The sequence below is a fragment of the Fusarium poae genome (genome assembly GCF_019609905.1).
Source record: "Fusarium poae strain DAOMC 252244 chromosome Unknown contig_2, whole genome shotgun sequence".
NCBI lineage: Eukaryota > Fungi > Ascomycota > Sordariomycetes > Hypocreales > Nectriaceae > Fusarium > Fusarium poae.
The window spans coordinates 1,365,566-1,393,521 of NW_025408660.1; the positions used below are offsets into that span (position 1 = coordinate 1,365,566).

The 27,956-nt window shown below is 47.0% G+C and overlaps 7 protein-coding genes across 7 annotated transcripts; 4 read left to right on the forward strand and 3 right to left on the reverse strand.

Moving 5' to 3' along the window:
* Nucleotides 1–858: 858 nt before the first annotated feature.
* On the forward strand, nt 859–2,147 carry FPOAC1_013625 (uncharacterized protein; the record flags this gene model as incomplete). The annotated part of the gene is made up of 4 exons (XM_044857966.1): nt 859–1,197; nt 1,251–1,341; nt 1,395–1,463; nt 1,522–2,147. The coding sequence occupies 4 exons, from the start codon at nt 859–861 to the stop codon at nt 2,145–2,147; spliced, it is 1,125 nt and encodes a 374-aa protein (XP_044701348.1).
* A 39-nt stretch (nt 2,148–2,186) lies between these two features.
* On the forward strand, nt 2,187–2,609 carry FPOAC1_013626 (uncharacterized protein; the record flags this gene model as incomplete). Its single annotated transcript, XM_044857967.1, has 1 exon — nt 2,187–2,609. The coding sequence occupies one exon, from the start codon at nt 2,187–2,189 to the stop codon at nt 2,607–2,609; it is 423 nt and encodes a 140-aa protein (XP_044701349.1).
* Nucleotides 2,610–3,625: 1,016 nt separating this feature from the next.
* On the forward strand, nt 3,626–4,556 carry FPOAC1_013627 (uncharacterized protein; the record flags this gene model as incomplete). Its single annotated transcript, XM_044857968.1, has 3 exons — nt 3,626–3,856; nt 3,914–4,465; nt 4,518–4,556. The coding sequence occupies 3 exons, from the start codon at nt 3,626–3,628 to the stop codon at nt 4,554–4,556; spliced, it is 822 nt and encodes a 273-aa protein (XP_044701350.1).
* An 8,770-nt stretch (nt 4,557–13,326) lies between these two features.
* On the reverse strand, nt 13,327–14,770 carry FPOAC1_013628 (uncharacterized protein; the record flags this gene model as incomplete). Its single annotated transcript, XM_044857969.1, has 2 exons — nt 13,327–14,294; nt 14,353–14,770. The coding sequence occupies 2 exons, from the start codon at nt 14,768–14,770 to the stop codon at nt 13,327–13,329; spliced, it is 1,386 nt and encodes a 461-aa protein (XP_044701351.1).
* Nucleotides 14,771–18,267: 3,497 nt separating this feature from the next.
* On the forward strand, nt 18,268–19,940 carry FPOAC1_013629 (uncharacterized protein; the record flags this gene model as incomplete). The annotated part of the gene is made up of 3 exons (XM_044857970.1): nt 18,268–18,777; nt 18,827–19,222; nt 19,275–19,940. 3 exons carry the CDS (start codon nt 18,268–18,270, stop codon nt 19,938–19,940), a joined length of 1,572 nt encoding a protein of 523 aa, XP_044701352.1.
* A 3,925-nt stretch (nt 19,941–23,865) lies between these two features.
* On the reverse strand, nt 23,866–24,489 carry FPOAC1_013630 (uncharacterized protein; the record flags this gene model as incomplete). Its single annotated transcript, XM_044857971.1, has 1 exon — nt 23,866–24,489. The coding sequence occupies one exon, from the start codon at nt 24,487–24,489 to the stop codon at nt 23,866–23,868; it is 624 nt and encodes a 207-aa protein (XP_044701353.1).
* A 2,492-nt stretch (nt 24,490–26,981) lies between these two features.
* Nucleotides 26,982–27,335, reverse strand: FPOAC1_013631 (uncharacterized protein; the record flags this gene model as incomplete). Its single annotated transcript, XM_044857972.1, has 1 exon — nt 26,982–27,335. The coding sequence occupies one exon, from the start codon at nt 27,333–27,335 to the stop codon at nt 26,982–26,984; it is 354 nt and encodes a 117-aa protein (XP_044701354.1).
* Between the last annotated feature and the right edge of the window lie 621 nt (nt 27,336–27,956).

Here is a 27,956-nt window from a genome sequence, read left to right on the forward strand (position 1 = left end):
ATAGGTAAGGCGGCTGTCTTTATGCAAGTTATGCACTTCAGTTCGGGGAACGTTGCTTCCGAGCTATGCACGCCAATCACACCCCAAACATCTGTATGGATCCTGCATTTTACAACTTCCAGGAAATTGAGAACGCCCGGCCCCGACTGAAAATTTGTAAAAGAGAAAAATGGCTGGAAGGTGAGCAGGATTGGGGAATTAACCACAAACCAAGAGAGGATTTTCAAACCGAGTGGCCTCAACAATGGAGAAACACAAACCGGATACCGAAAATTGCGGAAGGATAGTCATGACTATTGATCTGCGCGTCGGAGTAGTTGAAGCGGCCGGCGGTTCAAAGCTTAAAGTCCGCAACTTGGCAAGTGGCAGGAGCTGTAGATAACATGTAGTTTTGGGCAATGGACAGAGTTACGCCAGGTATCATGCATAATCGCATCTTAAGCCTGAATGGCTCCCAACAGTCTTCTCTGCAAGATATACGAATACGATTGATGTACGTCGCTCTTGCCTGGGCACGTCTTCGCCCAATAACCACTGTCTTTTCTATAGCGCATTGTTTGCCGATGAGTCAATGCTGTTACATCGTACATGAAACGGTTCATGTTAACAAGGTTTTGCGTTTTAATGGAACGGCTGAACCAATGAGGTTTGCAATATATACAATTAATGTTCCCCGGTACTTATGGAGGGGGCCCGGGATCGGGGTCTTGGAGATTCCCGATATATACAGTTCGGGCTGCAAGATAACGTGTAAATCTTTTGCACCATCAGTTCAAGTTGTCCATGATCGAGTATAAGTATCTGCGTCAAAACTGCATTTTCCATTTATTAAGGCCAGGCAACTTGACAAATATCACAATGTTGTCCAATCTGAACATAATTTTGGACAACCACCAGTACGAAATTCTTTGCAGCATCACTCTATTCACTATCTTCATTGTAAGATATTCTTTCCTCGACCGTAATGGAAAGTACCCGTTCTTGAACCCAAAGAAAGCCTTCGAGCTTACGACCAATCGTGTTGTCAGCGAGTTCATTGGCGACAGCAAGAATGTCCTCGCTAAAGGCAGAGCTTTGTACAAAGATCAACCTTACAGGGCCAACACAGATTGGGGAGAAGTCGTCATCATACCTCCCCAGTTTCTCAGCGAACTGAAAAGTCACAAAGACTTGGACTTCCAAACTCCCGCCGAGGATGTAAGTTTTCCATGTGCGGTAGCTCTCAATGTTTAATGCGACTAATTCAGTAGGACTCTCATGGATATATCCCCGGGTTTGAACCCTTCCATGGCGATCCCAACATTTCCAAGGTTGTGAACAAACACTTAACGAAAGCCTTGAGTAAGTTTTTTGCGTCATATTTATGGGTGACTTTGCCTAATGTCTACTTTTAGCCAAGGTCACTGGACCTTTGTCGGAGGAAGCATCATTGGCATTCCGTGATGTTTTTACCGATTCAACAGGTACGGAACCCATGATGCTGCCAATGAAAGACTTTGATGATTGACCTGGATTCTCTAGAGTGGCATGAGATGCAACCGTCTCAAGACTTTATCCGTATTGTGTCGCGCATGTCTTCTCGAGTCTTCATGGGTGAAGGCTTGTGTCGCAACGAAGAATGGGTAAAGCTTTCAGCTGACTACACTGTTCAAGCTTTCATGACAGGTGATATTCTACGAACGTATCCTCGATGGGCTCGACCATATGCTCATCATTTTCTACCGTCTTGTCAAACGCTGAGGTCCACACTTGAAGAGGCACGACAATGCTTAAAGCCATTTCTGGAACAACGCAACGCTATCAAGGCTGAAGTAATGGGAAAGGGGAAGCCGTGTCCATTTGATGATTCTATCGAATGGTTCAAACAAGAATACGGGCAGCACGATCCCGCAATTTCTCAGATATCATTGTCACTCGTGGCCATACATACCACTACCGATCTGCTTACGGAAACGGTATTCAACATTGCTCTTAATCCCGAGTTGTTCGAACCGCTTCGTCACGAGATAATCAGCGTTATAACCACCGATGGACTGAAGAAGACTGCCCTTTACAACTTGAAATTGATGGATAGCGTTATAAAAGAGTCTCAGAGACTTAGACCGATTATAATAGGCAAGTCTCACTTGATGCTTCTACCAGATTAACGCCTGACAATATTTATAGGTTCCTTTAGGAGACAGGCCATGGCAGACATCACCCTCCCTAATGGAGATGTCATCAAGAAGGGAACCAGGATCGTCTGCGACACCACACACATGTGGAGTTCCGAATTTCACGAGAATGGAGATAAGTTCGATGGGTATCGGTATCTTCGCATGAGAGAAGCGTCTGAGCAAGACAAGAACGCGCATCCGCATCTTGTCAGCCCCAGCGTTGATCACTTGGGATTCGGTTACGGCAATCACGCTTGCCCTGGGCGTTTTTTTGCCGCCAACGAGCTCAAGATTGCTCTTTGCCACATGCTTCTGAAGTATGATTGGAAGCTTGCTGATGGTGTTGTTCCCAAGGCATCTGCCTTTGGCATGATGCAAACAGCTGATTCGCAAGCCAAGTTGCTTATTCGGCGACGCACCGAGGAATTGGATATTGATGCAGCTGAGCATTAGAGGATTATAGGAAGTTTAGTCTTGGTTTTTGATATTGGGTTTATAGATCAGTTCTACCATAGAAGAGTCAGCAAATGAGAACTCATTCTGAAATTCTCCTCGTAATTGGATTACCCTATTAAAATATGGTGACACCCTCACCGGAGGTGGGGAGGGCGTAATAAAGTCCGAAGGATGTATCTCTATGCTGTGGAGGATTGCCTGAGATGAAATTTCATATTGCATTGCTTATATTGCTAACTGTGGATGTCGTTAAGATTTTAAGAAAGAAGAGGATGGAAAAGGGGCTGATCAAGTTGCTGTTGCCTCCGCCGGTCCTAGTCGCGGACCTTCATCAGAACACCTACTAATCGGTTAGGACTTATAGAGCCTCACGTGGAACTATTCTTGCCATCAGGTAGCTTGTCATAGTAGAGAGATGCCCGTTCAAATGGGGCATCGATCATTAACCCCTCTAGCATCTTGACCCTCGACACTGCAACATAGCTAAGCCCTGTCTGAAAGTCCCATTTAGACAGATCCGTCACCATCTTGTCCACCGTGATGCTTTTGTGACTTGTGAACCGCAATGGCGTACGATACTGTAAGTGGGAACTGCTTCCGTGTACACGCGGACGTCCCAAGAAAGAAGTCTCGCTTCACGGGGAGTATGGGTACTACCTCGCGCCTATCATCAGTGGTTATATAAGATGGCCCGGTATACTTGTCTATCACCATCATAATGACACACGGCGGGTCACGATGTGTATCAGCGCCAGGTGCCCAGCCGATGTCATACACTATCCCCTGGGCCAGGCTTTCTATCCATACGCGTATGGATTAATTAATCCATATGGAATAATCCATACGCGTTAATCCATATTCCATACGGGGATGTCGTATTCCATAAGTATGGCAATACGGCGGAAAAAATTTGATCCCTGTAGTAATCCCGTTCAGGGGCGATTTTCCAACTCTCCACTCTTTCTTTAATTCCAACACACCACTGTGTAAGGACGCTGCGTATGTCCTCGCTGATGACATCCACTTCCACTGACCCTGCGGGGATTCCAGTGTCCACAAGCGAATTGTGCTCTTCCTCAATCTTCAGCACGAACCCTCGATTCTCAAGCGGCGATGTCCAAGAGCGCATGGCTCGAAAGCGTAAAACGACCGCAAATACTTGGGCTCACGCCCGTGAGCCCCTCAATTCGGAGCCATCTCGTTGCGGTCGCAAAAATGAGAAGATTTACTACTGCATGCATTGTGTAAGTCCGACTTACTCCACGACCGTTTCAACGACCTTTCGGAATCATCTGCTCAAGATACACGGCATTGAGCTGGAAGCCCATGAACATCCGATTAAAAAACGGCGTGACCGTCTGATTCAGGATGCTTTCGCCAAGGCCGGCGATGTGCATGCTGCAAAGCAACTGGCAAAACGAGAAGAAACTCTGAGACATGCCATCAATCACAAAGCAGCGTTGGAGGCACTTATTCAGCTCGTGACTGTCCGTAATCTCTCTTACAACTGCAGTTCTTGGCCAGAGCTTCATGCGCTCATTTCTGCAGTCAATCCTGCGGCAGATGACCTCATCAGCCTTTCTCACGGCTCCATACAGAAGCTTGTCTCCAATTCCTTTCGTGTACACAAAGACATGTTGCGAAGAAAATTGCAGTCTACACCATGGAAACTTCATCTCTCTGCTGACGTGTGGTCTGCTCCAAATCACAAAGCTTTCCTTGGGATATGCGTCAAATTTGTAGATCCGGATGCAAAGGAAGCGCTGCAGGCACTATTAGCTTTGTCGGAGTTGCCAGGTCTTGACGGGCCGGGTAGTCACGGTGGTGCCGAACAATGGAAGCTTCTTCAGCACGTATGCATGAAGAGTTGGATCAAAAGCGGGATAACACAAGGTTACCCGGTAGATTTACTTGAAGCGGAAGGTATTGAGGATAACAACGTAGACAGTGAAGTAAATAGTGCAAAATACCGTATACGATATTTTTTCAGCGCCACACTGCACTGGATTGTTTAGGAATTCGGTGCACTGTACGGCATACGGTATTCCACTATATTTAAGTACCCGTGGATTCGACCTAACGGAGACCCCACTCATAGAGTGGGCGGCAAAATTCTGGGACAAGGGCAAAATTCTGGGACAGCCAAATAGGTGTAAATAGGTGCAAAAGATTGGTATTTTCATTCAGTCTTCGTCACTTTTGGTCCGAATTAAATAGAGATTGCTAAAATGATAGTATTGGATTGATTTAAAGCTATATCCAAGAGCATTTTATTATGCGATGTATATTTCTCGCTGTGTTGCGGCCGAAAGTTGATGTGATTACTGAGGAACCGTCAGACTTGCTTCCTTCGGCATAAGGTCTTGTGACTTACCTGCCCGGCCTCCCTCCCAACAGGGAAAGTGCCGACGATATAATTTACTGTGTATTTCGCGGGCGAAGCGTATCCATGATTCTGTGATATGTGGAGGAGAAATTCCTTTCAAATTCAACAGGCGGAGGAGGGAGAGGAGGAAGGTTGGGCTCTTCTTGCGTAAGATCAACTACCTCGATGACTTCCTCATTGAAATCGGAGTCATCTGATTCTCCTGTGACGAGGTTTTCAAGTAACCCATCTTCTTGTGTGTTGCTGAGTTTAAATTCAACTCCATCGCTCGAAGGAAGTGCAGGCATATCTTGCAACGGGCTGCGATAAACACCAGCAGCTGTTGCACCACGAAGGCGCTCGTAGAAACGCTGCTGAGCAGAGGAACCGCTCGTATCATAGTAAAATCCGTTCCCAGGCGTTGCAGGCGAAGCTTCTCGTGATGCCGGAGCAATAGTAATAACATCATCCTGTATATCCTTGTTCTTCCACTCCTTCCACCGCTTGAAGCTAATATGAATCGGCTTCCCGTTGTTATTGATATCGTATTTGTGTTGCTTCTTCCACTCGATTTTCAGGCGATCATCCTCTTCTTTCTGCAGTTGCCTCCAAGTGCGATGTTGCCGGCGAAGCTCTTCTGCTTGCTCTTTTTGCGTTGTAGTGGCAACTTGCTCTTCTATCTGCTGCACCGTTGTGCTGTTCACGTAGAGGCCGGTGGGATGAACTCTTCTTCTACGCATCTTTCGACTATTTGCAGCGGAAATGCGGTCAAGGCGGTTCTTGATATGACTTTCGGCAAAGGAATTTAGTACTATTGCTTCGTTGAGAACGTCGTCAATAGTGCTGTATGCCTCGCGAGTAGGCGAGCTGAATCGTTCACGATAGTTGTGCCTGATGTGACGAGAAATCTCCCGAGCATCTCGGAATCGTGATTCTTGGGGAAGTAGGGATTGGATTGCAGGGGAGGCTTGAGAGAGGATAGACTTCTGCTTTTCCTTTAGCTTTTGTATGACTTCTGTGCCGTCAGGAGGAAATATTCCACTTCTCTCAAACCCGTTAATGATATTGTGCTTTGTGAAGCTTTCATCGATGATCTTCTGCAAGCGAGCAACAAGATCCGAGCGCTTGAAGTTCAGAAATCCCTCGCGGATGTGCTTGCGAAGTGCCTTCTGATGTGCAAGCTTGAGAAGCTGAAAGACTCCTACATCAAGCGGCTGTGTGAGATGCGTTGAGTGAGGCGGAAGCACGAAGATCTCGATATCAAAGCGCAGGCAATATTTCATAAATTCCAAGGAAGTCTTGCCTGTAAAGCCATCGATAACAAGAAGTCGCCAAATCTTTTCCTTCTCAGGCCGCTCAAAGTAAGGCCTTTCCCAAATGAAATCAGGATTATCGATATCTCTCATAAACTCATCACAGCCGTACCAATCAGTGAAGTTTATACCAAGAGCTCTTGCCTTTGCTGTTGCTGAGAAGGAATGCAGGTTGAAATGACGAATCCAATCCATTGAGATTTCTGCATTAGAAAAGCCGGTCTCAGAGCGTGCAAAGCGAATATTCTTATCCAAATCATTAACATCCCACCCTTCTGTTGGCCACGATTTGAAGATCATAAACGGAGGGATAGTATCTATTAAGTACTATTAGAATAAACTACAGAATCAAGAGAATACTCACATCCTTCAGCATTTACAGCCCCGATCATCGTAGCCGACTCGCGGTTCGAAAAAGCAACAATCTCGTGTTTTGTGTTGCGTTTTTTCCTCACGATGACCACCTCAAGCCGCTCACGCACAACGCCTATTCGTATGCCGCATTCATCGGCGTTCAGGATCTGAGATGGCCCGATATCTCTTCTCTGCACAACATCAGCAAGGTTAGTATAGAAATCCTCAACCTCCTGAACTTCGCGTGCTTCGAATTCTGCTCTCTCACGATCAAATGCCCGTACTAACTTCTTCTTCTGTAGCTGCGGATTATCCTCAAGAAAGCGTTTATACCATCCTTCTCCAACTGGGTGCAATGGAGGAGTTCGTGATGCCCTCAACTCGTTTGCGGCTGCTTCAATAACTGACTGATTTGCAGGAAATCCACATCTCTCGAGCCACATAACGTATGCAACGACCGCGCGCTCCTCACTTTCATCGAGATTCCTTGGCCTTCCAACGCTTGTATCACTAAAAGCCGGCTTTCCAGCGAGCTTCAGCGATCGAAGATGCCTCCCTACAGCGCTCTTGGAGGTGTGATGCTTGACGGCGGCATCCCTTATAGTGATAGGCTTTCTTCCGTTACGCTTGGGGCGGTTTTGTGATACAAGGACCTCCCGGGCGGCTCGTACAGCATCGTTGACGCGATACGGATACGGCATTTTATCGGCTAGATCAAAAAGGCAGCTTCATAAATGAGAGTCGACTGAATTATACGTATGTGTGTATTGGAATTCATTGGATTTGGCGGGTGATTCTAATGAAGTTCCGACAGGGCGGGGTATCCGGCTGTCCCAGAATTTTGCCGCCCACTCTATGAGTGGGGTCTCCGTTAGGTCGAATCCACGGGTAATACTATATAACGTGGTTGATAAGCGAATGCACCATCCAAGCGAGTGCACCAAAAATCCCAGCCTTTAACTTTCAAATCCATTTAAAAACACCACAAGCCATTTAATTAATTAAATATACTTACTATACTCTTCCCCAGATGTCTCAATTACTACCTGACAGGTCCTTGCATTATGCCCGGCCTTGCCGCATACACCACAACGCCGACCACCCGGTCGCTCTGACCTTCCTCGACCACCACTTCTTGACGATTCAGCCACTACCTGCGCATCAACATCCATCTGATCAATTACTTGCGATGCTTCCTGTACAGTTATAGCCCCTCCTTTCTGTAATCTAGTTCTTTTTGCCCTGCGGCGCCGGCTTAGTATCTCATTTGCATCTCGAAGATTTCGGACCTCATTCCTCAATAAGACAACCTCATGCATAACTGCCCTTGTTGCTTTAGTATTTGACTTTAAAGCTTCTATTATTGACTCTGGGGAGCTGCCTCTATGTCTTCTGATTCGTTTTTCGAGGTATTCAGACTGAGATTGAGCCTCAATTGCTGTCTTTGGGGTCTTTGAAACCCATGGGGTTAATGGTTGGCTGACCTCCCCAGGAGGCGTTGGGGTTCGTAGCTGCACATCAAGCTTTGAGATCACGGCTTCTGGGTCAAGAGGAGCAAGTCCAGCTCCTCTAAAACCCCCCCGGATATTGCTTTCTGTGAAAGTAGCTTTAAAGGCGGCATAAAAGGCCGGGAAGAACTCGGTCTTGGAAATATGAGTTATAGAGCATCTGATCAGATGCTCTATTTGTCGACCATAAGCTTGTTTTAACACAGCAAAGCACCCAACATCAAGAGGCTGGAGTAGATGAGATGCATGAGCCGGCATACAGAGCGTAATGATCTTATTCTCCTCACAATATCTCTCGAAATTGGCGGAGTGGTGGCTTTCATGGCCATCAAGGATCAAAAGGCGATAGACACCAACTGATCGGTTGCTTGTTGATCGATCAAAGTGCTTGATCCACTCAAGACCTAGCTCGTTATTTGTCCATCCATTTCGGCTCGTTGCAATAACCCAATCGCCGGGAAGATCGCATTCTCGGTACCAATTGGCAAGGTGATATTGGCCGGTACCAATAAGAAACGGCGGGATCAATTGACCTTCTGCATTGATCGCTTGGATTGCAGTAATCCATTCACGGTTTCCAGGCTGTACTGATTTTGGCCTCCCTTCCCTTTCAGAGCCTGTGACGACCATTCCGGACTGTATAATGCCCATCATAAAGCCGGTCTCATCAAAATTCCACATATCATCTGATCGGATACCGTATTTCGCAACTGTATTTGCCACGAGCCTAAACCAGTTACGACTAATTGTGGGATCTTCGCATTTAGCTCTCTGATAGTCATATTTGCGAAATAAACGCGTCTTTAGCTCTGGTTGTCGCTTGACAAAGTTATAAGCCCAGCGCTTGCCGACGGGTGATGCATCGCGATCAGCCAATAGAGAATTGGCCATTTCTTCCACAAAACGCAATCGCGATGGAAATCCTCGAGAGTCTAGGTCGAGAATAAATTGGACTATTATCTGTTCCTCTAGATCAGATAGTTTCCGTGACTTTGGAATCCAATCGCTTCGCGATTGAATGCCTTGTTGTCGACGCCATAGCATCATACGCCCAACTTTATAGATCTCTGCTGCGCGTCGGACTTTCAATTTTGGGTCATTTTGAAGGGCAAGAAGGGCAAGAAGGATTCTAGCTTCACTTGAGGATTGTGACATGTTAGGTGGTTGAGAATTATTTAATTAGATGGTAATGATGTAGGTTGAGGGAATTTTGTCACGCATGCTTATCTGTCACGCATGCTTATCTGTCACGCAAGCTTATCAACCACGTTATCCTAAAGAGTCTTAAGGTAAGGCTGTTATAAAACTTAAAATAATACTATATAAGATAACGCAATTTGCTTAACGTTTTCTTTCAGTTATTTCCTGTCTTGGAGATTTCGAGCCTGCTGCAGGTTGCGCGCCAAGAAATGAATTAACCCTGGTCCTCGGTGCATAGGCCAGCCTGTGGAGGAATAAATGTTTGCTTCTCGGTGCTCAACATGCAGGCTTTCAAGACCTTAGGATTGCCTCCATTATTAACCTCATGTCTCCTCGTTCCATTTTTAATGTGTAAGGGCAGCTCGTTCTCTGAACCCTCTCAAGTCTCTTGAAGCAAAAACGTGATAGGACAGCGTAGACGTAGGGGTGAACTGTGTAAAAGTACCGCCCGTAGCTCTCGCTGGTGCAAGCAATTGGCAATGATACGAAGCGCAGATGTATCACAAAGAGCATTTCATACTTGGTTAAAAGAGCTTTCCGAGTTTTCTTGATTTGGAGGTGGTAAATGGGGCACTCACGCCGCCAAGCATTCCAGCCTTGGTTGAAAGAGCCTTTATTTTTCTTCAATTGAAGGTGGCGGTCCAATTGACCTTATCAAGTTGCCGAAATTGCGCAGTGGGTTCAATTTGACCAACCAGAGAGGGCTGGGCTGCTCACAGCGCAACACCAAGTAACTGATCGTAGGAGCAGCTGAAGCTCAGGGTTCCTACGGATTCCAGTACAATGAGGGCCCTGCCGCAGAAACAAGCAAGTAATCGTTCGCAGGAGCAGAGGCGCTGCAGCGCTGGATGCCAATTCTGTTGTAGGGGTGAGCAATAGATTGTCGGAGCATATTTGCCGCGGTAAAGAGATATGATATATTTGACCAGCAGTTCTTAGAAACCAGAAGTCCGCAAGTTAATTCAGAACATATCGATAGCTGTATCTAGAGTCTATAATATGAATGCCAATGCTTTATCTGCGATTCATCACAGAGTAAACCCAGGCCACGGTCGTGATGACGAAAAGAGGGTATTCAGAGGCGTATTGGGGATTTAATTTGGATGGGCCTTGGTGTTCAGACATTAGCCTAAAGCTAGGGCCATCGAACCCCTACGAAGATTCCCACGGACTTGGTTGGAGGATGTCAGTCTTTATTTTCCTATTAAGAGGAGCCTGATGCTTTATCTCTGCTCTCTCAATCCTCGATGAGAAATATTTCTCTTGCTGACTCATAGTTGAGGACACTACCAATAATACGGAGATATCTATAACCAGTCCTCTAGGTCATGCCTCTCAGTCGCCACTTCGTTACTTCTACACTGCCAATCTAATAAATTTGCTCTCGTGTTATTACCTATGTCTCTGATTGAAGCTCAGAATAGCCTACAGTTTGCCACTATCCTAAAGGCATGGTGGTCAGCATCTACCCAGACCTCCTCCAAAACGCAGAAGATGACAGAAAACAAGTTCTTATCATCTTTGCTTCTCAACAGTGCTTCCCTCACTCTCCTTTCAGCATGATGGTATAATATCACCATTTAGTTTGATCCAACAGCTGATCAAGAAACTAAAGAGGTGCCTCAACCAACGATAACCAAGACCCTGGCCTAGGATGTCTCCTTCCAAACTTAACTCCTCGCCGATTCTTTCGTCCCTCGATTCAGACAGCGACAGATCAATCAGCCCCTGGAAACGCCGCTTCGTGTGTGAGGCGCATGATGTGAACCATCAGCTGTAAGGTCTATCATTTCTCTTTCGGATATCCGCTCATCCAGCTGGCAACCTGGCTCTTCCACGGCAAAGATAATCAACATACAGGCGAACCTAGTAGTCATGATTCTGCCGATAAGAACTCGATGGTCTTTTACAATAGGCAACCATGGAGTAGCGTGCAACATATCCCTTGTTCTCCATTCGCAAGCTTTGTGAAAGAATGAAGCAAGATTCGTCCTGGTCTGACTATATGGTTTACATCAGTCCTTTACGTTCACGGTAGAGGAGCCTTGCTTATACGGCGGATGGGATCATTGAGAGGATCAAACAGGATACAACCGGTGCGTTCGATTGGGCAATTGGTCAATTCTCGTAATGCAGAAGTCCTTTGGACTTTTGCTCTTTACTCTTTAGGTGTGTTGGCTGAAGGTTAATACCCCTTCGTATCTGTTAGAGTCAGAATGTCCGCTGGCAGTCCATAGCCAACGCCCCAGAACAGATGGCCTCAGAGTTCTTTGACCTTGTGCATTCATTCACCGCGGGGCTTTATCGTCGTATCGCCACGTAAAGACCACATCGCAAATGATGAAGGCTGCGAGCTTTCGAAGTCTCGAGTCGTGAGTGAGGAGCCACAGGTTTTACATCGCAACCCTCAAGGAGACTCAAATACTCCTGAGATGATCATGAGCAAAAGCTTCACTGCAAAGAGTGTGATCGTTCCCTGCAGGAAGATCGACTTGGTCACCTTCGACGTCTAGAAGCTTATATACAAGATGCCCAATGTCAAGTCGATGGACAACGTCACTGACTGCCGTGTATGAGAGAAATACTGGGATACGTCATGAGAGACTTCGAGAAAGGGACTTCGTGATGCCATGCGACTTCGCAAGGGGCGGGGACGATAACTTCAACGAGATGTAACCGATAAATAAGACCACCATAAATCAAGAAATTCCCCGCTGTAGATTAGCCACGGTTTCGGGACCATAAGGAAGCAGAGCAACGGGAGCAGACCTGCCGACAGCCTCGGGGTCGTCGTGCCCTCTGTGTCTGGAGCTTACTCAGCACCAGCTTCAATCGCAACCTCTCGTGGGGTTCATCCAGTTTTCGAAGAGCAGAACATACACACTCAGGCCGTTACCCATGAGAGTGCTCCAACATCTCCTTGGTGGTCATTGTCGTCAACGTGGATAGGTTCAGCTTCACAGAGTTGCCGCTCTGCGTGGCTTAGACACCTTATAAGCCTCTGTGAAACCCCTGGGGGTCTTGTCAGAGTCTTCCTTCGCTATCGACACTATAAATCCCCACACCTCGTCGCCATCGAAGCTCATGAAGGCTAGCGTTCAGAGCGGAAGGGGGTCTAGATGAAAGTACGGACTCGTCGGCAACCCTGGCCATAGGAGGGATTGTGCTGTTCGGCCATGCGATGAGCATCCCAGTCACCGTAGATGTAGAGGATAACTTTTCAACCGGCCAGATCAGCACCACCATGTATCACTAATAATGAAGGCTACAGATGGTTGGATCTAAAGATAGAGCTGGAGGGTCGCTCGTTCCTTGTCGCTGCTCACCGCAACGGTTCTTTGCCCAGCCTCTGGCCCGAACACCAAGACTCAGATCACCATTAAGCACAGGTAAATAACAATGGAAGCATATACATAAGGTCATTGTATCAGAAGACTGCCAGAAGCTAGCGTCGAGGTGTCAGGGTTCGAAACCTATAACTTGGCAAAGCCTTGCCTCCGGATAACACGGACGGGGACGTTGATGGTAACGGTACTGAACGACATACTAAACGAATCTGGGTTCAACAACAGCATAGAGTCTGACCTTCCCTCCACGACCTCGCCGCTGCATTTGCACATGGCCACCTACTGCGTCTCGTTGGCACAGAGCGCCAGAAATTGCAGATAAGTGTAATATATTGGCTGCATGCTGTCATCTCTAGAACCCTGTTATTATTTCTTGTTTGCTATTTTGCTCCGAAGTTCCGTATAGCCTCTCGAGACTATGCAGCGGAGATGCTTCCGTTTCCAAAGCCCAGAACGTTGAGATCGAATCTTGTTTGTCCAACCGTGATATCAAGCGAATTCTTCTGTCCGTCTTAACCAATGTGTTGACGTCTCTTCTTAAGCTTACGTAGTTCCCAATCCACGTCTTTCAAGAACTCCTCACGATTATCGTGCTCTAACCACATATCCAGCGAACAAGCGTCGTCGTCACCTAGTCCCTTCCTTTTTCTGCCCTCGCTCAACCACCAAATCTGCTATATGAAGTGTATGTAGCGAGTCACCAGGCGTCGAACTATCTCTTTGTTGGTATTGATCGGGATAGTTTGGTCTCGATTTCTTAGTCGGGTCGCCTACCCTCGCATTGCCCGGGTCTCCCGAGGTCGGGGTTGCAGGCAAATCAGTTTTCGCGGTAAGCGGTGTTGCCAGGCCTGAAGTCATCCTACTCGCAGTAGGCGAGATGATTTCTAGGATTGGTCGTTCAGCGGCCATGTTTTCAATGCATGACATTTCGTAGTGATGGCGTAGGGCCTTTCGATCGATCGTATTAGGTAATGAGGCTCTTTGGCCGTTGAATCTCGTCAGGGCATTATATGGGACAAAAACTCGGATGCGGAGTGTGCGAGGATGTATGGAAAAGAGTCGTGCGTCGAAAAAGTCATGAAGGTGCTTCATGAGTAGGATGCCGTTCCTCGGGCTCCATGTGCTTTGCCATGCTTCTTTCAGCCTGCGATTACTCGCTTCAAGAGGAACATCGTCATCTGCGTCACCGCCAGCGACGGGATACACATGATAGTGGTGCTGAGGGATGATATGGCAAGCCTGAATGCCTGGACCAATGGGAGGACCTGGACACCACGACTCTCCTTCACCCGAAACAGCACATGATGTTGCTCTATTGAGGCACGAGGACCTGAATTCGTTGGTGACCTTTCTAGCCTCATCGAGGTCGATTTCCAGGCTCGCGGGTGCAACCACGTTCTCGAACTCGTCATCGACTTCTTTCGTGGGTGAAGCCGACCCAGATGCTGATCGTTTGCTTGGAGACACGGAGCGAGCTTTGAGCTTTTTCCGCAGAGGCATGACGGTGAGTTTCGGGTCGGAGGGTGTTTTATTCGGCGGTAGGTATCGTGGATCGCGACGACGACTAGGATTCGGGAGATGTTTGGCGCACTTGGCTGGGAAGGAGGAAGTTAGCTATATCGCGAGAGGGCATGGATGGACTGTATGGCTAACCCTGCATGTGAGACTCGAGTGGTGAACCAGGAGGTAGAGTGCAGTTCTTGTGATAGTATATATGATAGGATAAGACGTTCTGTTCTTTGGGGCGCAAAGGCGCCAGACTTGGTACAGCTTGGTCCATTTTTGCCTCCGTCACGAAAGACAAGTCGGGATCTAAAGAGCTCGGGGAATGGTCTTGATTCAACGAGAATGCAATATCATTCCAGGTTTTCTCGTTCTCGTTCTCCGAAATATCGTATGGGTATTCGAAGCAAAGTCGTAGCTCGTCGCAAACGTCGCGAAAGGTCACCAGATTGCTCCCCGGAACTTGGTAGATTCCGGCAAAGGCGCCGGGGTCCTCGTCTTCGCCGATAGTAAAATGGACATTCCAAGCGACAGCGCGCATTGAAGACGTGACAGTCGCGCTAGACATAATTATTTTGCGTTCAATGGTAGAAGTTTGTATGCTTAATGAGTGTTGATGTTGAATAAAGTGGAAATGGTCAAATTGACAATGACGCTGTACCTTTGCGTTGTTGACCGAGCGACGGTATGAGTCAGCAATACCATCCACCAATCACCAAGCTAGACGCTTTTGTAAGCCGAGCTGATACCTGGAAGTTCATGCAGGGAAAAAAACGTTACTTTTTATCATTAATACAAAAGAAGCTTGCAACCTCTCTGAGGATCTACAGTAGCCAGACAATGCTTGGCTGGTACCGGCACGCACCACCGAGGCAGCCAGCTTCAAGTGCATTCGGAGAAGAGGGGCCGCAAAATCATTTTACCGATAGCGGTGGATCTTGATTGACAGCATCAACTGAAGAACAAGCCCACCACCGTCTTTAGGGTAGGTAAAGATAAAATCACTTCAATGCAGATAAACTCATTAGCACCCTCTATAGCTTGCGCCCTCTTTCTTATACCTCAGTTGATATTCTGTATACAGAACAATCTTGAATGCAATTGAGTGTCCTGACAGGCTATGATGGGTTATGCATCTCGTACCATACGGTTTATGGTGGTCGAGCTGCTGTTATGAAAAGAATTGACTCGGAGGAGAACGATTCAGACATCGTGTATCCAACAGGCAAAGGCACATCTTGCGCACCTGTCTGACCTGATTGGTCCACAAACGGCCTACTTCTAAATACCCTCATGATTGACCTTTCCTTTCTGCCGCCGACCAAAGCTTAGGATTGCAGTAACTCATATTGATAATAGAATAGTAGGCTTTACCAATCAGCCAGACAATAGTGCCATTATTGCGTCACGTAACATCGAATGGTTTCAGTTAGTCTTCAGCCAGGAAACCTATCATGCTCTTATGCGCGATATTGGTTATAGAAGCTTTCGAAGAAACGAAAGAGCTCTACTATTTAGGTAAGTCAAAGGCCTAACAGCCACAACCTTAGACTCAACCATCTGCCTACACCATCGCAATCATAACTCTATCATCACCTCTTTGCCCAGCACATTGTGTCAGATCGGCACAGAATGTCTCTTTTGTCCTAGCAACTACATTGCAGTTAGGTACCTCACGTACATATCTTATAAACCTTTGTATTATGGGGCCGGCGGCAGACATAAGGGGATGTCAGAGACAGAGTCCAGACAGCTGATCTCCAGCACTGATGATTCAATGCCGGCCTTCTTAGTGGAGGTGATATTTGAAGAAAGGTCCAGGTGAATTACTGGACCTGAGCTCTGGGAACTGAGTCTCTAAAAGGCGGAGCTGCAAGGGCCGGATATGTCGCGACAATTTCAGGATATGTATATACATACAAACGCTGTTGAGGCGCGGTAATGGTGTGTATGTACATGGGATAGAAGCTCTCTAGAGGAGGACTATATCTCTGAGTTCCGAGTCCTGGACTTGAGATAAACAGAGACGAGGGGCTGCTTTTGGTTTTTCAAAGAGTGGAGAACCTAAGATGTGGCTCTCACCACTTTCATTAAAAGGAGAAGGTAAGTGGAATATTGTGGGCGTGCTTGGAAAGCTTTCCGCTTGCACCGTGATGTTGACCATTCGGAAACACGCCAGCTAAGTTCACTAAGAGAAGGTTAGAAAAAGATCATAAAGATAGTTTCGACTAAGGTCGGCGTGAATTGCGCATAGTAAGCGCCACGTTGGAATCACCATCATAGAGCTTCAGAAATCGTTGCTTTATCCAAGGCATTTTATTATCACATCTGAGATCCATGGCCATTAATGATGATGAAGCAAGCACGGCACCAGTCATAAGGTACGGAGAGAATGTCTTTAGATATGGGCCGTAATTTAATAGAGAGATACGTTTTATACAACTAAACCCACAGAAGTATCAACTCTGCGATTCGGAATTCAAGAATTTTGAGCTCAGCCTCTCGCGATTCGGGACTTGGAAAGCAGCAAGGCAGATCAAGCATCCTCAGAACTCATAGATGGTATATAAGTCCTTCAAACTCAACTTAGCGCACTTCTGGTTTTGCTTGATTGAAATAGAGTCATTTGCAAAGCGTATTTCCAAATGCCACTTGTACCTCATTCTCGGCCAACAGGGACCTTCCAATCTTGCGACTTTTATTATTCTTGAGAGCCGCTACAGCTAGGCTATGAGATAGCGCTGCCAAAAGAATCACAACTAGATGATCTTTACGTAAAGCTGGTGTCCTTCTGATGTGAGGGTATGACGTGATCGGCAAGACTCAAATCATGACTGTATCGCCACAATCTTCAACGCCAGTTATAGTATAACACGGCCGTAAAATGTTCATGTAGCTGATGATATACAGCAGGTTTGACGCACCAAGTCGGGAAGCAGGGATGAGTTACCAGACAGCGTAGAGCTAAACGGAGTTCCGATTCTCTGGGTTGAGATCCGGACCCTATATTAGATGCTTAATGCCGTCTCTTGCGTTTGGAGATCTGTTTTGTATGAAATTTGACGTATATGCCAAGTGTCCTAGCGTCAATATTATATCTCGCTCTGGAATATTCTTAAGCTTTAGTATCATCCTCGTTCCTAAGCGTAACATTTGTCATGGCGCTACAGATCGAACCCGAAGTGGAGGCTCGGGGTTGACTTGCAGGGTCAAATGCGTAGATGCACAACTGAGGAACTTAGACGATGCTGAAGGGTATATCCTCTTGAGATTTTCTTGGAAATCTCATATTTGTGATATATAATGGTAGGAAGTACACTGTGGTGAGTGCTATCTCGGCAAATTCAGAGAATACGGTGGGCTTTTGAGGGGGTCCCTAGGTTCAGCTGAAGGATATTGTTGAAGATGGGAGTGGCGAAGCCAAATTTAATCATTGCGACTTCTGATTTTTTATTCCCTTCCTCGAACCGAGTCGAACGGCCCTATTCGTAGTTAATAGTCCATAGAATAATAGACAGCCTGCTGATGATGCTTGCGCCATGCCGCTCATAAGCCAAGACCTGACATATGCTTTCAGGAAGAGCTTGAGCATGCCTGTTGGTTTATCTTGATTGAACTACGGAAGGTGATTGTATAGACACACGACGTAGTTTCTCCAGGGTTAAACGCCCTAGAGATGGGCTTAATGCAATCTAGAGCTTCCCGACGACGTCACATACGGCACATGGGGCAGTCGCAATCGTATGATTTCGAATCTAACCTTGATGTCGAGGCTCTTATAACATGAAACTCACTGGGATAATGGATTCGGCCAGGAATGAAATACCTTACACCGCCCTTTTGGATTCTCGACTGTCTTGGGTTGAGGAGTTTGAGCTTTATGATTTGATCTTTAGCAAGGGCAAGTGCGTAGGTGGCTGAACCAAGGGCTGCAGGAGGCCGACCAAGTTTGAGGCTCCCACAAAGCTACAAAAACGGCCGCTGGATAACAAGTGGTGTCCTTTTTACTCCCATAATGCCAACTCTTTCTATAATTCCAGTAAATTACTACTGCATCACTTAATCATGGGTCCCTCCCCTAAGCCCGTTGTCTCCCAGCCTCCACACCCTCATTTGGCGTTGCTCGATCATGAGGTTGAAATGACAAGCACAATGAAGTCTGTTCCGCTCTTCACGCACAATATCGAGGCAAGGCTTCCCAAGGTAGAGCGTCCAGCTCAATACGGACTTCTGGCTTCCAACATTTCAAGATTAGGAGGTTCCTCTTCCCGGTCGGCCAGCAGTGTTGAACAACTCAAATCTCGGTTATTCTACAACGTGGCTGCACCTGCCAGTACATTTATCTGCGGGAGCCAAGGATCAGGAAAAAGCCATACACTGAGTACTATTCTGGAGAACTGCCTAATTTCGTCCAAGGCAAATCAACTTCCCCATCCCTTGGCGGGCCTTGTGTTTCACTATGATACGTTCGTCTCAGATACAGGCGGAATGCCCTGCGAAGCAGCGTATATAGCCAGTAATACGGACGTGAAGGTCAGAGTACTATGTGCCCCGTCCAACTTTCTTCACATAAAGGTGAACCCTTTTTTCATATTCGCAAAAGGCTCGTGGCTGACCCACAAAGCGCATCTATCAGCACCTCCCCAAGGTGGTAGTAAAGGAGCTGCGGATTAGCCAATCAGACCTGAACACAAGAAGGATGCTAGATTTGATGGCTGTCAGCTCAATTCAGGGTAGTGGAATACCGCTGTATCTTCACGTTGTTAGTCGTATCCTACGCGATATGCGTATCGCGCAGCAACAGACCAACTCAGCCTTCGACTATAAAGCTTTCAAGACAGCTATCAGTAAAGAGTCCTTAACAGAAGGGCAGCTGCTGCCATTGCAACAACGTCTAGAGACCTTGGAAAGTTTCATGGTCACAGAACAAACTTTTGTGGGTGGTTCCGCTTCCAGATCGAAAGTGAAGCCGAAGGAGAAGGCGAACACTTCTGCTCAGGGTGTGGAATGGGACTTGCTTGTAAGCTTCTCTTATGCTGTGACTGAGGATGTCACTAATGATAGAAACCTAGGCTGGAGAACTCACGATTGTCGATCTGTCTTGTCCTTGTGTCACGGCTGAGACGGCATGTTCGCTCTTTAACATTTGTCTTAGTTTGTTTCTGGAACGCGAACCGACCATTGGACGCATCGTTGCTTTGGATGAAGCACACAAGTACATGAAAGACAGTTCTGACAGCCAAACACTGACAGAGTCCCTGCTTTCCGTCATCCGTCTACAGCGTCATTTGGGCACCAGAGTTATTCTTTCCACTCAAGAACCCACTATATCTCCCAAGCTCCTTGATTTATGTTCTACTGTCATTGTCCATCGCTTCACTTCACCAACATGGTTCGCCACTCTAAGGCGACACTTGGCAGGTGTCTATTTAGTCTCCGACGCTGAAATGAAAGCCAGTGGTCGAGATATGGTAAATGGCACAAACACTAAGAAGGAAAATGACGGGCTAGGTTCTTTCTCGCACTTGAACATCAAAGATGAGGATCTGTTCCCTCATATCGTCGGTCTGGAACCTGGCGAAGCACTCCTGTTCTGCCCGAATGCGCTGATCGACATTGGCGCTGCTGGAGCGTCCAATTCTAAACCATCGTTGATCCACCTTGGGAGCAGTACAATGAAAGTACGCATCAGAAAGAGGATTACCGCAGACGGTGGTCAGAGCATTATGGCTAACTAGTATTATGTTCCTGAAACAAAGGGATTTACGGTATAGAAAACTGTATGTTTTTCTAGATCATTCTGCTCAAGAGATAAGAAGTTGTCAGACAAGCAGTTTAAGACTCGCACTCCAGTGGCTTTTCACTTAGCCATGGCCGAACTGCAAGTGCTGTAATTGCCCGCATTCGAAACCATCCAAGGTTTTGTACATGTGGATTTATACATTTAGACACAGGTCTTGAGCTTTCGAAAAAGATTTTGCATTGATCACCACAATCATCTCCGTCCTAAAAAGGAGCACAAATTCAGTTCCGACGACGGGTGCAATCAAAATGACGTAGATTGCGTATCAACCTTTCTATCCGTTGTTTTAGAACTGGCTGGGGAAAACTGTTGAGGATCTGCTCTCTTATCTACATATCAATGTAATTGCTCACTACCTATTGCAATATCCGATCTGCTTGGCATTACTTGCAAACCCAAAGACTGGGATCATCTTCGAGGAGGAGCAAAATGCTAATGGGTTTCCCCGAGTCATTCGAGATTTGCCGACTTCAGACAATGATCCTAACATCCGCCCTGATGATCGGTTGCGCCACAACAACATGCATCAAAGAGCTCTCCGAATTGCAGTCCTTATAATATATAGACCTCGAAGATAAGCTTTCTTTGGAAATCCTTCGCGCTTGTAGCAAATGGATATAGACAATTCAATATCGCCTGGATATTGCTTGGCGGAATGTTGCAATATGCCCAAAACTTTCAGACGACGAAGCACGCACGAAAACATCCTTCATCAAGCAAATAGACAAGTCTCTCAAACAAACACAAAAGCTTGGTTACAAGGTGACCAAGTAGCATTGATTGAGAGTATGAAGTACTCCCACATTGATCTCTAAAGCAAAAACGCACGTCTATTATCCCAGATCCATTCCATAGAACATCAAACATTCCCAAAAGTAAATCACATCATTCTTCTAAGATCGCCAACTCAAATCCAGCCAACAACGCTCACTCATCATCACCAGTAAGATCAATCTCAAGACATCCATTCAACAAGGTACGAACACTACCATGCAGTACCCCTCTACCGATAAGACCCCTCCACTGATAAGCAAAAAAAAGTTTCCTCACACAAAATGCCCAATTTCACTTATACGGTTCTTGGCCAAAGATTGGAGTTATTTACATGAAACAAGCTGTGTCTCAACGGGAGTTTCATGTTGTTTCGTATTATACTATTCCTTTTTGCGTCGTATGAGCGGTATGCCAGTATGGCACTAATGCAAAATCCCCATCAATGCCTCGTCTACGAACAGTCCTCCCCATAACTTTCGGGTTTTCCATCTACACCAATCTTCCATAATTACCCTGAAGAATGACTCGAGTATGTTACACAGAGGATAACGTCATTGAAGCCATATTGGATGTCACAGATAACGGCCTCTCCCAGAACAAAGCCGGGCAGAAGCATGGCGTCCCTCAGCCGACTCTTTCAGGCCGGTTAAGAGGTGTACCACCAAAGTCTGAGGTCACCCATCCTGCCCAGTTATTACCTAAGTCTCAGGAGTCCAGTTTGGTTGCCTGGATACTTCGACAAGAGGCCTTGGGCTATGCCCCTTCTCATAGTCAAGTTCGCGCCACTGTCACTGCCCTCTTACGACAACAAGGCAGGGAAAAGCCTATCGGTATACATTGGCTAGCCAGGTTCATAAAACGCCATCCATCCATAAAGACAAAGATAGGTAAACGGCAGGAAGCTTCAAGGTTCAATTGTTTTACCCCGACCGCCGTCAATTGGTACTTTGATATCCGGGAGAGAGAATATGGGTGGATTAAACCTGATAATATAATTAACGTCGATGAGGGCGGTATTATGGCAGGATTTGGTGAGTTATTATCGTTTTGGCCATCAATCTAGCTAATGCATTGCGAACCAAGGCTTGGATTCTTTGGTCATCGGCAGTAGCGATCCCAAAAGGAAGGCCTTCCTCAAAGGCTCCCAGTCCCGCACCTGGACTAGCTTTATCGAGGCCGTCACGGCAACTGGCCGTCTTCTAAAGCCTGGGATCATCTTTAAGGGCAAAGAGCTTCAGCAACAATGGTTTGTCGATGAGCTCAAGCAAGTGGCCGACTGGTATTACATCACGTCCGAGAACGGCTGGACGGACAACCATATCGCAGTCGAGTGGCTCAAAGAGGTCTACCTTCCCCAGACTCAACCAGAAGATGAGTCCGATGCGGGGCTTATCATATTAGATGGTCACCGAAGCCACGTATCTGTACGTATCTGGCTGTTTTGGATCTGGTGAATCGAAGACGTTGTTAACTCTAAATCCAGGATGAGTGGATGGCTACGTGTTTCTTGAACAACGTATATTGTTGTTACTTACCAGCTCATTGCTCTCACGGCTTGCAACCACTTGATAACGGCGTGTTTAATGCTTCTAAAACTGCCTACCGCAAAGAACTCCAAAAGCTGACGAGCCTGACTGATTCTGCGCCAGTGGATAAGGTCAACTTCATTAAGGCCTACGCTAAGGCTAGGGAAGTGGGAATGACGAAGAAAAACATCCTCTCAGGCTGGAGAGTGACTGGAAACTGGCCGATTTCACGACGTAAAGCACTTACACATCCTGAGATTCAACCAGAGAAGAAGGAAGTAACGCCTACATCAGATGGCCACAGGGACGGGCAAATCGACTCTGATAACACACCAAAGACCAGCCGCCATATCAGAGATCTAGGCAAAAATAAGACCCCATCGACAAGAAGACGCTATTCAGTGATATCCAAAGGGTTTGAAGCTCAAGAATCGAAGATTGCCTCCTTAAGCACAAGAGTAGCCAGCTTAGAGGAGGAAGTTGGGCGGTTGAGCAGAGGCAATAAGAGAAAGGCGATACCGAATCCCAACAGGAAGTTCATGACACTAGCCGAGGCTCTAGTGGCTGGTGACGCTATTTCAGAACCAAATCAAGCAGCTGACGAGACAGAGGCTGTTGAGGAAGTGATTGAGGTGGGAGGAGCGGAAGAGGATGAGAGCACAAATTCGGAGGCAGAAGAATTACCTGCCGCACGAACTCGCGCAGGCCGTGTAGTCAAGAGACCAAGAGGATATTAAGTTGCATGTGATTCTAAACCGAGAAACAGCAATCAATTTGTTTTTCGTATTTCTGGTGACTCTTTGTAAGGTGGCTGAAAAGTAGCAGTTTGTATGGGGAAACTTTTTTTTGCTTATCAGTGGAGGGGTCTTATCGGTAGAGGGGTACTGCATGGTACAGATTGTGACAGGTGTGTGTGGTCCCTGGGGCTGAACGCGGTAAAGATGAACCGTCCAGGACCGCTCAATGTTGCTCGCGGTCCAGCGCCCTGCTGGATGCGGAGGTGAGGGTGGGGTGAAGAGCCATCCGGCCGCACTGGCAGTGTCTTTGTGTCAGATATTAAGGTGTATTGTGTGTATTGCTTTTTTTTTATCCTCTCGAAATCGAAGGACTATTGAGACCTTATATCTTCGGCTGGTTCCTTCTAGGACTTGAGTCCTAGAAAGTCCTAGATGAAAGTCCTAGATGAAAGTCCTATGATCTAAGTTTAGGATTTCAAACTTTAATCCTAAACCTTAATCCTAAAGCTGAGGGTGAACCCTCCAACATTCAACACTTTGGGTCTGGAAGAGGATAGATAATTAAGAAGATGATTGCTAGTCGATATTGGGCTGTTTAGGAAGGAGGGCTCTTTTCACTCTTTAACTTACCTCCTCGAGAGAGAAAGGGGGAGGGCACGGGTAGGGATCCCTTGCTCCCTTGTGGGGTCTACCTGGCTACCGCGTTGGCTCCTATGCCTACTCTGGACTTGAACAGGGTGATGATTGGCTGGATTGATCTTACTAAGGGAAAACGGGCGCCAGTCGTGGATTGATTATTGATCTTGGATTGCAGTCTGGACTATTAGGAGCCCTGCAGCAGATTGACGACAGTGTTATGCCCGTTCTCAGCCGCCCATAATAACGGTGTCCGACCATACTCGCTGTCTTTCGCCTCGATTTCCGCACCCTTGTCGAGCAGCAGCTTGACGATAGCGTCATGCCCGTTCTCAGCCGCCCATAATAACGGTGTCCGATAAAACCCGTCTTTCGCCTCGATTTCCGCGTCCTTGTCGAGCAGCAGCTTGACGACAGCGTCATGCCCCTTCGCAGCCGCCAATAGTAACGGTGTCCGACCATACTTGTCTTCCGCCTCGATTTCCGCGCCCTTGTCGAGTAGCAGCTTGACGACAGCGTCATGCCCCTTCGCAGCCGCCCATGATAACAGTATCCGACCATACTCGCTGTCTTTCACATCGAGCTCGTCGTATGCCTGGTTCCAAAGCTGCTCTTGTAGACTCGGCAGCGGCGAGGTTTCGGCATCTGTCGACTTGGGTGGAGAAGGCGGTGGCTGAGATGTTGGTTGAGTTGCTTCCTGAGAAAATGCTAGGGAAGCAGGTCGAGACGATATCGGTAAAAGTGCTGCAGTGGCCGGCCGCTTTTCACCAATTGACTTCAATTCCTCTTTCAAAAACGACTCGCATGTCATCTTTACAGAGATCACGGCGGCTTCGCTGTGCGATATGAAAATAGCTCCTATACAATTCTCGTTTAATTAATAGATGGCGATGAAGTGGCACGACCAACAATCCGAGCGAGAACATATTTATGGGGTTTCACACGCACGGTATTCTCACGCAAGGAAAGGCCTCAGTAGCTAAATAGGATCCCTGTTGCTTGCCACTTGTAAAAAAAACCCGCAGGAGGGCGGTTAGTCAATCTAATATGCAGCTGCACAGGACCATAGCGGGGTGATAGGCTACACCAACTATTGTACTAACGTAACCCCGGGCGCTAAAATGATCACAATTTAAAAGGGCAAGATTGACTGTATCATTTCCTTACAGCCCGCAGGGGTCTCGAATGTTAGACTAATACAAAGGTCTAATTTATATTCAATACTGTAGAAAAGATAGCGAAAAAAAACCTCAGTCTCGCGCCAATATTTGAGACCCCTGCGGGTTGTACAATCATGGATATCTTGGCTCTAACCCATATTTGACCCATATTTCTGTCGCGACTCACGCCCTGTACTTACCCACAAAGCATGCTGACGTTTGCTTTCGTCCCGACACCCCGGCGGTGGGGAGAGGTTGGGCTTGGCTTGGCTCTCTGTATTGAGCCTTTTTTTCTTCTCTTTTTTGCGGCAAGCACGAGGGATGACCGACATCGTCATGCTCACACACGACAATCAACGGCACAAAATCATTTGTCAGTGAAGTGGGCTCCCGCCTGGGACATCGTTCGTTCAAAGACAGACTGGTCTACGCGGAAGTGATGCGGTCCCGAAAAATGACAATTCATCCCTGCCTGTCGTCGATTTCGGCCCAAGAGGCTGGCTAAGAATTATTCGAAAGGGTCAGCAATCTAGTACCGGTGAGATAAGCAGTCCTGGACACTTACGGAACGTGCCTAGCTTCGGTCTAACTTGAATGATCCCTGCGTGGTCTTTTACCGCTTCGTATCCATATTGGCCGCTAGTCAGTTTTAGCTTTGTCGTTAGCTCACATGACATTACAGCGAAGCACACCATCAATCATGAAGAAAGCTCAGAGGTCAACGTCAATAGGGATATGACGAAAAGAAGGCAGAGAGAGGGAAGGCACAATACAGAAAGAAGAAGTGACAACAACCAAAAAAAAAGTAGAAAGGAGGAAAAGAAGATAGAAAAGAAGCGAAAGCCAGAAGCTAGGAGGCCACGGAGGCCTAGGTCAGCTTAGCTTGCGAGGCTAGTACTCGGGCTTACGCGACGCTAGAGCCGGGAGTCAGTAAGGATGCAGTTAGCGCAGACTCCACCATGATCGTCCTCCAAGGACGACTCAGCAAAAAGACGGTGAGCTTTTCCACACGGATCGCGTGCGCCTTTTCCCCGCCTTCCTTGGAGAGGGGTCCGCTTATTATGCTTTCCTGACTGGGTCTAGGGTCGCCGACAGCTGACCGATAGGTCACACGATACCCCGTGCGGCCATCCTACTGTTCAATACAACTACTCTAGTAAATCGTCGTAGAGGCGTTGGCAGATGACATGGCTGCGCAACACAATTGATGGACTAGTGGGTACCAAATTAAATGCACCCTTCTTCCAACCCACTTCGGCACCTCTCAACACCCAGTATCACAACAACACATATTATTTCCAACCACACTATCTACATCAATTCGCGATGGTTGGAGCTGAGCATTTAGATACACCTAGAAAGGCACGTATCAAAGGCACTAGAGATTTTTTGGAAGCTCACGAAATTCCCTACAAAAAAAGTGACGTGTTCAAGTTCAACGGCGTATCTCGATGGACAGCGCGACGCGTTTTGTTGAATGTTGGAGGGTTCACCCTCAGCTTTAGGATTAAGGTTTAGGATTAAAAGTTTGAAATCCTAAACTTAGATCATAGGACTTTCATCTAGGACTTTCATCTAGGACTTTCATCTAGGACTTTCATCTAGGACTTTCTAGGACTCAAGTCCTAGAAGGAACCAGCCGAAGATATAAGGTCTCAATAGTCCTTCGATTTCGAGAGGATGATGCAATACACACGATTCACCTTAATATCTAACACGCAGTGTTGCGAATAATATAAACAATACGTATATTGGCAATATGGAAGCCTCGCAATATTATTGTATTGCCAAGTGGTGCATATTGTATTAGGCCATATGACATTGGCCTATATTGTATTGTATTGCCAAGAACCCAATATATTGCCAGTATGACAATACATCCCATATATTGCACGTGATCTGGGTTATTCTACTGCGGCAGCTAAAGTATATCACCTTGAAGCTCTCGTATCCCAAACCATAACTTTAGGCACTCCAGAGCTTCAACTATATCACTACCAAGCCGATTTCGACGATCTGTAATGGTTATCTTGGCCCTGGAGAAGAGCCGCTCCGGCTCCGCAGACATTGCGGGAATTGACAGTATGTCTACCGCCATTTTACTTAAGTTTGGGTAGTTTTTCTGCTGTGTCTCCTCTAGCCACTATGCAAGGGCGCTTGTGAACCCGTAAACCCGTTCAGAGTTGCAATATCGTTCATATTCATCCGTGACGAGCGACGGCTGCAGGTGCTTGTTCCTCCAGTTCAAGAACTCGTTCGTGGTTTTCGATGGGACCTCGCAGAGAGGAAGAGGTGATTCCACGGGTTTATAGTCATTCCACAGCGTCTCCATCAACTTCTTTAACGACTCAACCCACTCCTTTTTCCAGTTCTCCTGTATGTAGTGCCATTTATGCAAAGGGTGGAGCACGATAGCGGCAACGTAGGCAGGCGATTCATCAGTGAGCCGGTAGTACTTGTCCAACTTGGCCCAGCCAGAGTTATACATAGGCGCCATTATCGGATCGTCAATATATGCCTCCTTCCCTGCTTCGAATTGTGCCAAAACGAAATCCATAGCCAAGAGGACGTTATCGAGTGTTGCAAACGATGACTCGAGTCTCGAGAGCCTTGGTCGTCATCTTCAGCTTCTCTAAGAAAGACTTGATTTTCTCCAAGATGATCCAGTCCTCTGAAGAGAGCTCGTCTCCAGCGCAATCTAATTCCATCCATTTGTTGAAATAGCCGTCAATCGCATCTCTGAGGTTCAGGGCCACTCGCAGCATGTTATACCACGAACTCCATCTTGTGTCGTTGTCCCGTGCGAGCTTACGGTTATGGCTAATACTAAGAAACTTTTGGCTGCGCTGGACACTTCGTTGGATGAAAACGACGAAGTTGTGAATCTTGCCAAGAGGCCCCTTTTTCCGCCACGCTTCAATATGTTTTAGTGTCACATTATGCACACCAGGATCGTCGAGTTCGAGCTTCTCATTATCGGTGACGAAGAGGAAGGCTTTGGCGGCGAGGTTGATGATATGGCCTTGGCAGCGGAGTCGGTGCACTTTGGGGTCGTATTGGATGTCATATCGGCGTAGGAGGCCTGTGGGATGTTAGGGCCGCCAGTTAGGAGAAATAG